At 32.1% G+C, this 16,063-nt stretch overlaps 2 protein-coding genes across 2 annotated transcripts in view; both read left to right on the forward strand.

Moving 5' to 3' along the window:
• The window catches only part of LOC133201671 (deleted in malignant brain tumors 1 protein-like), a 277,206-nt gene that overhangs the window by 86,415 nt on the left and 174,728 nt on the right, over positions 1-16,063 (forward strand). The gene's annotated exons all lie outside the window — the stretch shown is intronic.
• The window catches only part of LOC133201837 (scavenger receptor cysteine-rich domain superfamily protein-like), a 60,570-nt gene that overhangs the window by 3,862 nt on the left and 40,645 nt on the right, over positions 1-16,063 (forward strand). Inside the window, exons 3-9 of the mRNA XM_061337640.1 lie at positions 500-663; positions 745-886; positions 1,174-1,349; positions 1,429-1,570; positions 1,839-2,017; positions 5,172-5,322; positions 5,537-5,715. Coding sequence (XP_061193624.1) covers positions 500-663; positions 745-886; positions 1,174-1,349; positions 1,429-1,570; positions 1,839-2,017; positions 5,172-5,322; positions 5,537-5,715 — 1,133 coding nt within the window. The remainder of the gene's footprint in view (positions 1-499; positions 664-744; positions 887-1,173; positions 1,350-1,428; positions 1,571-1,838; positions 2,018-5,171; positions 5,323-5,536; positions 5,716-16,063) is intronic.

The following is a 16,063-nucleotide window of genomic DNA, read 5'->3' on the forward strand; positions in this document are numbered from 1 at the left end:
TCCGGCCTGGATCAGGTTCCTTTAAATTGATAAAAAAAAAAATATTTATTTCAGAGATTGAATGTTGAACATGAAGTATTTTCAATTTAATATCATTTTGATTTCAGTTTTTTATTGTGTTAAAATGAAATTCTGAAGTTTTTAACAGGAGGAATTGAGATAATAAATGTAATTCTGTTGAAAGGAAATAATACTCATGTGCTGTAATTTCCTTTCAATAAATATTAGATGAAACATAGAAGTGAGTAAAGCCGTACGCGTACCCGAATCAATGACAATGAATACTACTAATTTTGCATCAACCTTTTTATTACACTTTTCCCGTTTTATATATTTTATATAACTTTTGAAAAGGAAACTGCAAAAGTTGATTTGAACAGAACAAGAACATATGTTTAGTTGTACAGATTGATCCATTATGAATGAATATTTTCCCCTGAATTGTAGATTCATTTATTCCAAATTCATGAAATAATATAACAATTAAATATATCCTTAGAGGATTTCCAGTATCAATACCGACTCTTGGAAAGATACAGAAAAATACCTGGTTCTTAGACAGCATGAGTTGTAATGGAAATGAGGATTCCTTGTTAGAATGTGCCAGATCAGGATCCAACAGTTGTAACTTAGCGGGAGTTATATGTTACTGCACTATAAAAGGTTAGATATAGATATTTTATTCATCGTAGATTTCGTGACTTTATTGAAGAATCTTTTCAATTTCTTTGACTTATATTACAGGCAGAGTTAGAATTGTTAATGGCAGCTTTCCAGATGAAGGTCGTGTTGAGGTTCTGGTTTATGACCGATGGCGAAAAGTATGCAGTACTAACTGGGACAAAAATGACGCAGATGTTACATGTCGGAGTCTGGGGTTTTTTGGGTAAACTTTGGGTGTTTTATCAAATAACAAATTTATTTTCACTTAACTCTGCGTTACATGTTCACAATTTCTTCGGCATATCTTAAATTCCCGTTTTTTCTTGAAAGAAATATTGCCAAACGTCGCGTGCATTTCCGTAAATCAACATCAAATTTGCTGGATACGTATAAGTTCTTTTTCCTTGGCTTTGTAGGACTGTGTCGGATAAGGTTACGTCTCATGAATGCTTAACAATTTGAAATTGTGAATATAAAAAAAATGCACCTCTTTCCGTACATTATTTGTAGAGGTGCTCCAGTGTCATTGCCAGCTGTAGAAAAGAGGAATAAAACCATTTGGTTCTTAGATGGCATGAATTGTAATGGAGATGAGGAATCTTTGTTCGAATGTGCAGCCCGAGGATCCATTACTTGTAATTCTGGTCGAGAGGCGGGAGTTATTTGTTATAACCAGACAGTAAATGGTGGGTGATGGAGATTTTTCATCCTAGATTTCATTTTTATAGAAGAATCTATTAACAAGTGTAATCATTTGTAATTCAGGCACTGTCAGAATTGTTAATGGCAGCTCTCCAAATGAGGGTGTAGTTGAGGTTTTGAAGAATCACCGGTGGCGAAATGTATATGAGGCAGGATGGAATAAAAATGACGCTGATGTGACATGTAAAAGTTTTGGGTATTCAGGGTATATATTAAAATAGTTTTTGTTTCTCATGTCTGTCGAATATTTATGTCATTTCTTATAGACTTTAATGAAAAAAGATATTTTCTGTTACTCTTATCAAATTGACCCTTGTTTGTATTGTGTTTTGAAGTATCAATGATTTGTTTTAAATTAGCCATGAATTTATTACAGAAGGTGGTATGATCATGTATGTTTTTTGCTGTTTTAACATTGATACATTACTGTATGATTTAATATTGGCGACTTAATGTTACAACTTGTTTTATAGAGGTTTTCCGGTTTCATCGCTGCTGTTTGTAGACAATAAGGAAGATGCGTTAATGCTGGGTGCCATGAACTGTGTTGGAGATGAAGATTCTTTATTAAAGTGTCCTAGATCTATCACACTATCCAGTACCTATTACGTTGGTGGAAAGGCCGCAGTAGTGTGCTACCATACAGAAAATGGTTTGTTTGAACAATGATTTCTAGTTTTATATTAAATCAGGCTTGGGGGTAATGCTAAGTGTAATGGTAATGCATTGCAATGCATTACTTGAACTCGAAGTAATGCTAGTAATGTGAAATGCCAAAAAAAAATAAATAAATTACATGTAATGGTAATATAATGCATTACTTTCTCAAATCCAGAGTAATGCTGGCATTACATTGCATTACAAAGCATTATTTTGTATATACCTTTTTTTAAAAAAAAAAAAAAAGAAGAAAAAAGTTGAAAATTGACATGGAAATTATTGTTTAAATATTTTGTTTTAAATAATAGAAATGAGTGAAAAAGATGACCTATTTAAATAAACTCTCCGTATGTACACTTTTTATTCTGTTAACAGATCAATTTACCACACATTTAAATTTTCATACTTATTTCAGATTAAATTTAATTTCAGAGAATATTTTAGAGATTTTTTTTTTCAAATATCCTTTAAACAGTGATTTATGTACACTGTAACTGAAAATTGCCACTTTTTGAAAAAGATTGTCATCAAAACACACAATGACTCCAAGGTTATGTAATTATTAAAACAATGTATTGTTTTGAGAAGTACTCTCTCTCTGCGGTGTGTTCCCGTTTTGCACACATTTGATAATTAGGTATAGAACAATAGGTGTGAAATATGTTTTGATAACAATTATAGTCTGATCTCCGTCTGGGATTTATCTAGAATATCATGTATTTTACCAATGCATTATAATAAATATTTACATGTTTTTTCAATACCTTAAGTTCAAATGTGTGCAAAACGGGATCAAACCGTTAGTATCATCTGCATATAATTACAGTTTTGATTGGTATTTGTGATATTTTTTATGTTTTAAAATATTTTTTTCAAGAATTAAGTCAAAATATCAAGTGCAAAATTAGCATTTTTTCTTCCTATTCTTTCCGTAAAATCTCTTTCTGCAAATTCACACCTATGGTATCGACTATAACAATTAAGTAATTATCTTACCTGGACAAATTTTCGTTTTGTACACATTTTTTCAATACCTTAAGTTCAAATGTTTGCAAAACGGGAACAAACCTTTTTAGCTCACCTGAGCTGAAGGCTCAAGTGAGCTTTTCTGATCGAAATTTGTCCGTTGTCTGTCGTCGTTGTTGTTGTTGTCGTTGTCGTCGTTGTCGTAAACTTTTCAAATTTTCATCTTCTTCTCTAGAACTACTGGGCCAATTTCAACCAAACCTGGCACAAAGTATTCTTGGGGTAAGGGGATTCAAGTTTGTTCAAATGAAGGGCCACACCCTCTTTCAAGGGGAGATAATAAAGAATTAGTGAAAAATTGATAGCATCTTTTAAAAATCTTCTTCTCAAGAACCACAGGGCCAGGAAAGATGAAACTCTTGTGGAAGCATCCTCAGGTAGTGTAGATTCAAGTTTGTTCTAATCTTGACCCCGGGGGGTAGGGCGGGGCCAGAATGGAGGATCAAAGTTTTACATAGAAATATAAAGGAAAAATCTTTAAAAATCTTCTTCTCAAGAACAGCAAAGCCATGATGAGTCATATTTATATGGAAGCATCCTCAGGTAGTGTAGATTCAATTTTGTTCAAATCATGTCCCCCAGGGGTAGGGCGGAGCCACAATGGAGGATCAAAGTTCTACATAGAAATATATAGGAAAATATCTTCTTCTGAAGAACTGCAAAGCCATTATTAGTCATTTTGATAAGGAAGCAGGTAGTGTAGAATCAGGTTTGTTAAAAAGATGACCCCCGGGGATAGGGTCGGGCCACAATGGGGGGTCGAAAATTTTACATTTTACATAGGAGCATATAGGATATTTTACATTTTTACATAGGAGCATATAGGAAAATTTCTTCTCAAGAACTGAAAATTGTGTTTAGTCATTTTGATATGATAGCATCCTCAGGTAGTGTAAATTCAATTTTGTTCAATAATGACCGTTGGCGGTAGGGTGGGGCCCAATGGGGGGGGGTGTAGAAAGTTTTACATAAGAACATATAGAAAAAATATTTCTTCTCCAGAACAGAGAAGCTATGATTTGTCATATTGGTATGGAAGCATCCCCAGGTAGTGTCGATCCAAGTTTGTTCAAATCATGACCCCGGGGATAGGGAGGCGCCACAATGGGGGATCAAATTTTTACAAAATAATATATGGGAACACATTTTTTAAAATTTTCTCAAGTACGACAAAGCCATTTGTTATATTGACATGGAAGCATCATCAGGTAGTTTAAAATTCAAGCAACCCCCCCCCCCCCGTAATCTTTTCAATACTGAACAGATTTGTGCTTTTGCCTAGCCAATGTGCTCAGGTGAGCGATGTGGCCCATGGGCCTCTTGTTTTTCTGACTGTGTTTATGAAACATTAATTGAGCTGGTCTAACTTGAGCTGACCGTAACAAATCAATTGCACCAAAAGGAATGGCGATAGAAGACAGGCATTCTACTTGTAACAGATCAAAACGTACATATTGTCCAACCTTTTTTCAAGTATGTCAATGCATTTAATCGTTGTCATAATTTAAGGTACTAGATCCACAAAATCTTTAAATGTCTTATGAAGTTTATATTAGTTTAAGTTTTGGGGAGGGATTAATTGCCCCAAAAGTTAATAAAGTTAATTGCTTTATGACATCAATAGTTACACAAAAAGTGCATATTGTACATGTTTGATCTTATTGGCAATTGAAAAGTTTAAACTTCCTATGAATAATAAAAAGATATGTAAATCATATACAATGTAATAAATACAAGTACTTGCAATAAAACTAAATTATCATTCATCATGTTTAGATTTCAAGGGGTGGGATGCATGTTTATGAAAATAGTTGCAAAGTTTTTTTTTTATTTTTGAAAACCTCCAAAAGTTATGGTAATGGTAAAGCATTACTTTACTAAAGTAATGGTAACATAATGCATTACTTGAAGAAATTAGAGTAATGGAAATTTAATGCCCAAATTCTTGAAGTAATGGTAATGTAATGCATTAGTTTTCAACGTAATTCGCCCCAAGCCTGTATTAAATATATATTTTATTAAGAAAGTTGATTGATTTAGTTCTTCTTTTCAATGAAAATAGTATGTAAAAACGAAAGGAACTGGAAGATTAAACGGAACATTTTCCGATTTGTTTTCAGACACGATTAAATATGTTATTGAAAACACTGCACAAGAGAAGAGTATAATTATGCCTAAGATATATATAAATGGCACTTGGAGAGTATTATGTCGGCGCAGTTGGGATGTATCAAATGCAAATGTTATTTGTAGAAGTCTTGGTTACCCTGGGTATGCCTTATCTTTCATTCTCATCATAGTTCTCTCTCTCTCTCTCTCTCTCTCAGAATTATCCGCAAGACTTGAAAGACTACACTGTTAACATAGACTAATACACGGATCTTATAATTATGAAATCATTACTCTGATAATCTGTAGACAAGGGATCATATAGAATATTAAGTATGAAAATGAAAGTCTGGATTATTGCGTTTCTAATTTGAAGATATCAAGCTTTGTTACGCAATTGGACACATGGTAGTTCCTTTGGTAAACCTTTGGTGAACAGTATTTGGTGCAATAGTTGGGAAAAGATGATAACACAGTGTGGATCCGGCCTATACAGTCCAGAAGACTGCAGTTCAAATGGTGGTGTCGTAATTGAATGTCATTTGAGTTCTAAAAGTATGTTAAAATAAAGGTATTTTTATATATCAAATAACCTTATAAAACGAATTTATAATTTAATTTTGTTTTAACAACTAATCCAATTTGGTGATGAGTGATCTATGACTCTTAATTAATTACGTCACTATCATTGAAACTGAATTCTGGTACATTGCTAAGTAAATTGTAACAACTTCTATACTTGTGAATCAATGCAGCATTATCAAAATACTTTCTCATACACTATTAACTCGTTCATTTTATTACCTCTGGTGTTCACGGGATGACTAAACAAATTGCATAAAACTCACGTCCAGTTCATGGACACTCCTATTTATCTGCTTTGAGGTCGACAAAAATTAAACCCAATTCAAATTCCCTTGAATTTAGATATTTCTTCAAACATGTATATTACCTAAATATTTCCTACATTTTTGAAATAATTTAATCGGAAGTAATTGGATGCTTCAAAGCAACAAAAAAAAATCTTTTGATAGTACATTTTGTAAAATTGTCAAATATTAATTAATGCGTCTTTGGAGCCAAAGTGGAAAGATCTTAAAAGATCAAGTACCAACATGTTAAAAAAAATAAAAGAAAGGAAAACATTTTTTTTTTTCATAAAAAAGAATGATTTTGATAAAATACAGTGAAAAGGATTGTACGAGAACTGTACCGTTTAGAATTGGTCACTAGCCAGTATAGTATAATAAAAATGTCTACAAAATATATTCAATCAAAAATTTATAACGAAATATTACTGTCATGTTTAGTTACTCTTCTGCTTATGGCAGACATAACTTTAATACGTGTTGCAAAATACATATCTGGCTGAGCATTGTTAAAGTACTCCGGCGGAAAAATCAATTGTCTGTGCTATCATTGCAACCAATGTCCGTTGGCAATAAAAACTTGAACACATGTATGCATGTACATAATCTAGAATATATGTAATGGATATATGCCGAATACTGTTCTATATGTAAAATTATCAGAGTGTTTGAGGCCCGTTAGGGCCGAAAACAGTCTGATAATTTTACATATAGAATTGTAAGAGGCATATATCTTACTTAAAACATTGCTATTTAAATGTCCAAAAGTTACCTGGAGGAGTCCGATAATTACACAATAGGAGTTCAGGCAGCAATAGTTTTCTACTAAAACCATCTGAGAAGTAGACAAAAGAAAAGAGAAAGTTTTTTTCTTTAGACGGTAAAATGAATGAGTGAACTCTTTTGTTTTATTCATTCAATGGCAGTGGTTTGGCTTAGTAGGAACTATGGACAGTGGTCAGGTTATAAAGGATTTTTTTATGATGCGGAAAATTTTTTTTTATTAAGTGCGTTTGACACTCTTTTTTAAATCGTTAAATGAAGAGATTCGCAGACTGGTTTTTTTTTTTTATCAGAAATGAATTTAAATTGGCTTATTCACAGTGTTGTATCGAAAACGCTTTGCAAAAAAAAAAAAAAACGAATGGAAAGTGTTACTTTTGAGGAAGGTTAAAAATCCAGTTTCTTCTTGGATTTGCTATTTTTAACAATTAATTTAATTTCCTCGCGTTCGCTTTCCCTGAATTTTTTCTCCCTAACTTTTTTTTTTGGTTTCTGGACAAATTAAACCTTGATTTCACTCTAGTTGTTGTTTTTTAACTTCTGTCCGATTTTGTTATCACTGCTGTCAGATAATATATTATTGGACTGCTAATTATTATTATCTGACGGCTACAGGTAAATTTTTAGACTGTAAGAACAAAGGCATGACGTCACAGCAATGTTTTAAATGATAAAGTTTTACACGCTTCTATCCTTCCTGTACAAAAAATCTTCATAAAATTCACGTTATAAAATTCACATTATGTCAAAGTAAACAACCAAGAGTGAAGCCATCAAAGTAAATTAATATGTTTGTTAATAGTAGAGATGGCAATTCAGATATGTGTATATTTGAGCGCAATTTCATCATAAAAGACCTCCGAATGTTCATAATTGCCGTTTTCCATATTTCTTTCCGCTTATTTAGAGGTTATAAAGGCTCTCAGGACTTAGATCGTTACCATTACGGTAATTGGTCAGTTTGAGAAGTGTTAATTGGTTTTGGTTTTGAGACCCAATGTCGTTAGCCCGTCCTTTACTTCTTTAATGATATTAATTAAATCATAATTGAATACAGAGAACTGATTGAGTGAACTGTAAATCACTTTTTATTCGCGATTACTCTATTTTCGCGTAATTAAGTCGGACCGTCTATAGTCGCAAAAAATTCATTCCCGCGTATAATTCTATTATTAAAGATTATAAGAGCAATAACCAAAATTCATGGTTATTTTGTTTCGCTTTTAAATATCAAACAACAACCTCGCGATAATAAAGTGTCGCGAAAATTCAGTGATCTATAGTGTATCATACCCCGTCAAATTATATTATTTAACAAACATTGTAAACAAGTGATAGCTCAGTCTTAGTTCTGATTATGATGACAATACAAAATAACCTTGCTGGGCATCTTTAAAAATACTTTAATGTCTCTTATACTAGTATCTCAGGCATATTTCATGGTTTTCTTGATTTTTTTCTTGCTAGTGAAATTGAAATGAAATATATGTACATAGTCTGACCAAACATAAGCAGAGTATTTCTAACGTATTTTGTACGTAAAGATGCGTTATTTTCTGCAATAGATATTAGCTCAATCCACAGAATTTTAGGACGATCCTCCTATATGAATGAATGTGAAACATTACCTGAAAAAGTATGTCAAAAAAATGTGTTTCTTGATACGACTAACCTCCTAATCGGTCCGAACGTCTTGCAATTAGCAATTCTGTATTCGATTGCCATTCTTATCATAAAGTGTCTGAAATTTTAAGAAAGTTGACAGAACCGTTTATGAGAAATCTTGTGCAAAATGAAAGTAAGGGAAAGGGCTATAGTGCAATTTTAACAAATATTTTGAATGAACACGTTCCTGTTGTCATGACAAGAAATTCTTTCAGTAGGAAATGAATGAAAATCAAATCTTTGATAGTATTTTAAAATTAAGGCATGTTTTAATGCATCAATTTTGTAATGCACACACTATTAAAAGAGTGTATTGTGTTGATGCATGGAATATTGGTTTTACATGTATATGTAGGTATATGTAGTTTAAAATTGTTGATTTGTTACATCATAAGGAATCAAACGTTAAATTGGCATATTTATCAATCCTAATCTCAATAACAGAAGGGCCATGATTAGTCATATTCGTCAGCATCCATGAAGATTCAATATTATTCAAAAATATGGTCCTTGGGGGTAGAGTGGGGTCACAAAAGTAATTTCAAGTACGTTTTTACATGGGAATATGAAGAGAAAGAATCTTCAACATCCTTACAATAACAGCCACAATTTAAATCATTTTATAATGTTTACATTCCCAGATAGCTTAGAATCAAATTTATTTTAAATTATTTTTCCGAGGATTAGGTGGGGTCACATATAGTAAGGGATGAAATATATACTTGTAATTTATAGGGAATATCCTGTCCTCAAAAAACAGGTGTGCAACAGTTACTCATTTTATTGTGCAATGATACAAACAAGTTCGGATTTATGTGTGTTAAAATGATTGCTACGTGGGTTGGGATAGGGCAATCGGATTTTTGAAATTTTATAAACTTACATACCTGCTAGGAAATTAAAAATCAAAAGTAGCCGTGTAACACTCAGTCATATTGATATCCACAAATCCGCTTGTCTTTTGGATTCCAGTTTGTTTTGAATTATGGTCTCGGTATTTTTTTTTGTTGGGAAGTAAATCGAGGGTCAAAACACTCTAATCAGTAAAGGCCGAGATACTTATTTTTTAATCTTTTGATTTATATGCACAAATGTATATATTGTGTAAAATCTTCAGAAAGAAAATAAAATGTGGTTAAAAAACGAATAATTGGCATTTGTGTGTGTGGGTGTGTGTGTGTATGAGTGATATTACAAACTATTAATCTCATCACAATTTTTTACAATTTAATTTTATACAGAGATAATTAAACATAAACAATGGTGAAAAAATTAAAACAAGTTTTATAGTATGTGTGAGTATGGAGATAGACAAATAGTACAATTAAAGATGCATTTATTCACTATGTCGGGGAGCACGTTTTATCAATATATACCGAAAGGAAAAAGAAACGCGGGGTAAAATTTTGAAGTGAATTAATGTTTTTTTTTGGAACGTATTTCACCCTCACGGTAGCTCAGTCGGTAGAGCGCTTACTCCGTGATCGGAAGATCCTTAGTTCGAATCTCGGCCGCGACTGACCTAAGTCGATGAAAATAGGTACATGTAGCAACTGTTCCTTCGCAATGCGCTCGGCACTTTGAAGTGAAAGTTGCAAATCCTTCGGATGAGACCTTAAAAACCAAGGTCTCGTGTCACGACAGGGGTTGGCATGATAAAGATCCCTCACTACTCAATGGCTCTGAGTGCCGAGTAAAGGTCAAAATTTAAAGCCCTTCACCGGTATATGGTGACGTCTCTATATGAGTGAAAAATTCTCGAATGGGACGTAAAACAACATATAATAAATCAACCAATCAATCGAACGTATTTCCCAGTATTGCTATCGAACATTTAACAGGTTGGGGGGAAACGTAAATTCCGCTATAATAGTGGTATACCACTATTATAGTGAGATTCCGCTATATTTTCAGCCGTAGTTGTCCTCGATTTCATCAAATAAAATACTTGCTGTTTAAAGCGCAAGTTATGATGGGAATAAAAATGAACAATAATTGGCATCCTAACATATTATGAATTTTATTTAATTTTCTGCCGATGCGTTTGATAATGCGAACACACTTTTTAAAGCGGAAGTTACATTTTTAACATAGCAACCAGTGATTGCGGTAGTATTGAACAAAGACAGACTCTTAATATCTCTCTCACATGTGCACAAATTAGTACTTGTAATAACTTTCAACCCATTTTGGAATAGGTTTGTCGATTTTACAGACGAAAAGATGATTTTTGCCTGCATGGTAACGTGTACGGAGGCCCGTTATGACAAACGAAAAAAAGCACATGTACATGTTTACTTTATTCTTATGAAACCGATTTGTATAGTTTTTGCAATAAATCGTAAACAATGATATAAGATGTCATTTCTGCAGGTAATTACATATACATGTACATTATATGACATTAGTTTCCGGAATGTTAAACAAAATTTTTTGAAATATTAATTTTTGTATTATGACAAGTAAAGTTAGATTAAAAAAAGAAAAATCTTTTTAAAAACTATTTCAAAAATTATATGTATAAGCGATTTTTGTTGGGAATATTTGGCGTAATTTCTCACAAGAAACATTGGTGCTTAATACATGTATTATGATTAAACCACGTAATGGCGAGACATAAATTAATTAAATGTTCATTTAGTTATGATATAGCTGCAGTTTCCAAAAATAGAAGTATGTTGAAAATTATTAATAAAAGACACCAGGGAGTATGACACATCTGCTTCTTTCCTTAAATATTTTACTAGAGAAAGAGATTGATGGCAAACTAATAACTAAACTTACATGGTACATGTGATAACTACTTTTTCTATCGTCAACTTCCCTTATTATGAAGCAATATACCATATTACCTGCATGTGGGATTAATGTCTTAAATTATTAATTGATTCGATACACATTACGAACAACAAGGGGTCTCGGTTTTAAGAGGGTCTTCCACCTACCCCCCCCTTTTTTTTTCTTAAAACACAAATCCACCTATTCCCGCTTGCAAATAACAAAATGAGTTGAACGTTCATTTGTGTTTATAACAATTATGTTAATTACATCTCAACTTAGATATACCTGTGTTTTGTAGAATTTAATACACTTTAAGACAGAAAAATACAATAAATAAATCGATGAAAATGCAATGATTGATATCACTTAATTTTGTACATTTTCTGACAGAAAATAAATAAATAGTAATGTAAGAAAAATATAATGTAATTCACTTAAATTTTTGCACTTTAAGACAGAAAATAAATTAAATGGGTTCAATTTTTTTTTTCAATTGGCTTGAAATACTGTATGAAATATGAAGATAACAAACAGTAATCAATCTCAAAAAACCATTGAAACAATGCAAATTTTAAACAGAGCAAACACGAACCTCTAAAAAACATCAAAGATGGGATCAGGTGTCATGGAGGAGTGAGCATCTCCTGCCGACAAGTGTGTTCCTTGTCGTGATAGGAAAAAAACGAAAAAATAACCGTACGCGAAAACAATTCAATGTGTATATAATGGCTTCTTTGTAGATAAAAAAGCGGGCTTAATATTTTAGCGGCTGTGGAGAGACAACGATGCACTAATTCATGATAACTATTAATAAATGAATTTTGCAAAGTCCATGCTCGACAGGGAATGCGTACTCCTCCATAACACCTTATCCTACCTATTCGCTCTGCAGAAAAGAATATTGCTCAAATGGCCTTTTTTCGTTATCTTCATATTTCTGTTTCTCTTTGTATTTCGTTTATTTACAACAGAATAATCTACTTCTGGTAAATAGGATTTCATTGTTTCTTTTCCAGTGCATATCGTAGTTAAATATAAAATTTCATGCAAGATAGAGAATCAATAAATCGTGCAGAATTTTTTTACGTCACGTCTACAGGTAATTCCATGCACAAGTGTAATTCTTCTTTTCTTGCTAAGAATAATCATTTAAATCCATGGACTCATCATCAAGAAGAGAAATATTATACACAAACTTAAGATTACTTCGAAAAGTGACATATTATATATATTGCTTACAATTTAGACGACACAAATCGGTTCCATTAAATATAAATTGTACATGTGCTGAGCTTTTTTCATTTGTCATTACGGGCCTCCGTACACGTTACCATGCAGGCAAAAATCACCTTTTCTTCTATAAATTCGATAAACCTTTTCCAAAATATGTTGAAAGTTATTACAAGCACTAATTTGTGCACATGTGTGAGAGATATTAAGAGTCAGTCTTTGTTCAATACTACCGCAATCACTGGTTGCTATGTTAAAAATGTAACTTCCGCTTTAAAAAGTGTGTTCGCATTATCAAACGTATCGGCAGAAAATTAAATAAAATTCATAATATGTTTGGATGCCAATTATTGTTCATTTTTATTCCCATCATAACTTGCGCTTTAAACAGCAAGTATGTTATTTGATGAAATCGAGGACAACTACGGCTGAAAATATAGCGGAATCTCACTATAATAGTGGTATACCACTATTATAGCGGAATTTACGTTTCCCCCCAACCTGTTTAAACTAACCTTTAGTCAACAAGTTACCAAAATCTCATTTGATTTTGACTGATTATTCATGAGTTATTGAAATTCGTATGACGGTACCCCCAAAAGTGAAAATAAAAATTCTCTTCATCTCCCTCGCACATCTGTCACAAACTTGATTCCCTTGACATGGAGTTTATCAGTGCATTTATCTTTCTCAAAGGGATATTATTCAACCCTTCCGACAGGGCAATCCTTGTTTGGCCGAGAGTAGCTGGAGCATTCCGACGCCTTCAAACCATACCGTCCAGTTAGTCCCAAAGATTTTCGATTGGAGAAAAAGAGGCCGGTTGATTTGGTAAATGTGAATGTTTGCGAGAAAGTCTTGACAAACTCTAGCTAAATTTTCCTGGGGATGTACATGCTGAAAAATTAGGCATATGACGCATACGTGCGCGAGTGAGAGTAATGCCGACGTAAAGTTAAGGAGTTCACAAAGTAAAGCAGTCGGGGTTTTTTAGGTTTAGGGTGAATGTAGCGATTATGATTGCCTACTGTATTGAAATCGGTTTCAATGGTAATGCCGTGGCGACTACACAGTTGGTAAGATTAAAAACCTTATCTTGATATGGCGTCAACGCCATCGTTACGGTTGGTTGGAAACCATTCCATTTCCTCTCTGAAAATGGATCAAATGTTCTATAGTGGAACAATTAATAACAAACTGCACAGCAAATTGCCTTATGATGTTGACGAAAACAATAGTTTGAGTTTACTGCTAAATCTAGGTATAATAATGACTCAGGCTGAAAGGTATAAATAAATACCTGTATTTTACTTAACAGTCTTGAAACATAATTGATATTTCGTATATTATTGTATTATATATTTTCAGGAGGGTATTTTAATGACATTTCGATACTTAATTGGACATATACCTACAAGTTTTCCCACTTTAAGAACCCTCCCTACACTGCACACTAAGGAGTCCTGATTCTATGGTATTTTTCTGCAGCTAGAGTGATCTGCCCTTAGATCTAAATTCCAATAAATAGAAATTTACAGTATATTACTTAAATTGTAATCAACTCTGGTATTCTTAACATTTTAAAGGGCCAAGATAAATTAATTGAACATGTTATTTACTTGTATTTTCTCCATGGAAGTAAACAGCAGTGATTTCTGTTCACTGATACTATGTTATGTTTGAACATTATTCCTTGGGGTAAATGCCACGTACCATATATTGAAAATTAAATAGATAAGCTCAATATTTACACCTTTATTCAAAATAATTTCCTCAATGTCCAAAAAAAATTTGCACTAGTGTAGAGAGGGTCCTTAAATATTTCTTTTAATTCTGTAAAAATCCTGTTATATTGTCACTTTGTGCAAGCTGCGGACTTTTGTCAAAGAATTCATACTTTGTACAAGCTGTAGATTTTTGTCAATAAATTCTCACATGGGGTAGAGTTAAGGATGAAATAACAGAAATGAGTTACAATTGTCCCAATGTTAAATATTAATAGATGCATGACTTTTACTACCCTAAACATATTTGTTTTTATTAACACCTAGTACCGCATAATTAAACACTTCAAATTATAGTACATACATGTATTCTAATATCATGGATAGTTAAGTGCATATACATGTAGTTAATTGTTTCCATAGTGTCCCTAACTTTTTTAAAAGCCAGTCTGCGAGAAAACCATGCAATTCGTACTGTCCAAATCGAAGGTTGTCATAGATTTGGTGGGTAGTTAGACTTCATAACATGTTATTTAAAAATACCAAAAATTTCCCCTATCATCCAAAATGACAGCCATAGGAAGCGCCACCTTCTTTATGTGCATTTAAATGCACTAAAATAATTCAAACAAAATGGTAAAAATCACATTTGTTTTATTTACTCAAAATTAAATTTGCATTTCCTTGTATTTTAAAGTAACATTTGATTATTTTCTTCTAAAATTGACATTTATCATAATCTTTGCAACATATCCAAGGGTAGACGACTCTTAAAAATTGACACAATGCGAATTTTGAAGAATTGACAATATAATTACATTTTGAATGGCCAAAATCTTCCAAGACCAAGCTACGAAATTTAAATGTTTGATCCAATTGTCAAAATATAACTCTAAACATTATCTTTGCAAAATATTAAGCTTTAGGTCTAATAATTTATTGAGATATAGAGATTTACAAATTGCCAATTTTTGAGAAAAATCTTCAAACTCAAATGGGTTACAAAGTCAAATATAGAACTTTAAATTATCAATACTTGTTGTTAGATAAGAAAAAATGTTACCATTTTCTTTAAAACCATAATTAAAATTGATAAAAAATATTAAAAGTAAATAAAAATGTCAAAAATTACCCCCAATATGAGGATTGGCATTTTGTGAATTGTTTTGAAATGGAATGGATTCATAATAAATTGTGCTTGCTTACTTGCAAATTTTCAACAATCATATTGAATGATCATGTTTCTCACATTTTTGTAAGATAGTTTCCCTAAAATTAAAAATGGAATTTACATGTATTTAAATTCAAGAGGACTCTATTACATCACCATTCTTATAAATTATGAGACTTGAACACATGTACATTTGAGCCTCTGATAAGTTGTTTGCATCTCTCAATTTTAAATTGGCACACTCTTGTAAATAATATTTCTAAATTATCAAAATATCGATATGAAATACTACATAGAAGACCCTATAAGGAAGTTAAGCAATTATTTTTTCAAATCAAAGAACTTAAATTTCACACATCCATGTAGATTCATAATGTTATAATTCTGACATATGAGGTACTGTACATAAGTAAAAATTAAAAAAAAATTGTTATAAGTAAAATCTGGGTTTTGAAAATTATATCACACTTTTTTTTCTTAAATTAAATTTTACTAAAATAGATTTTGTACAATGATATACTGTAAAATCATTTATTTTGTTTAGTTTGAGGAAATAATTTTGGTTTGTGGGGATTTGATTTTATGGCTCTGATGTGTTTAGTTGTTACATATTCCAAAATTTACATTTTAAGGGACTCTTCATACCACGACACCAATGACGCCCCCACCCTTTTCAATAA

Source organism: Saccostrea echinata, unplaced genomic scaffold, assembly GCF_033153115.1.
Source record: "Saccostrea echinata isolate AGI-Se365-2 ecotype Australia unplaced genomic scaffold, CSIRO_AGI_Sech_v1 ptg000045l, whole genome shotgun sequence".
Lineage (NCBI taxonomy): Eukaryota > Metazoa > Mollusca > Bivalvia > Ostreida > Ostreidae > Saccostrea > Saccostrea echinata.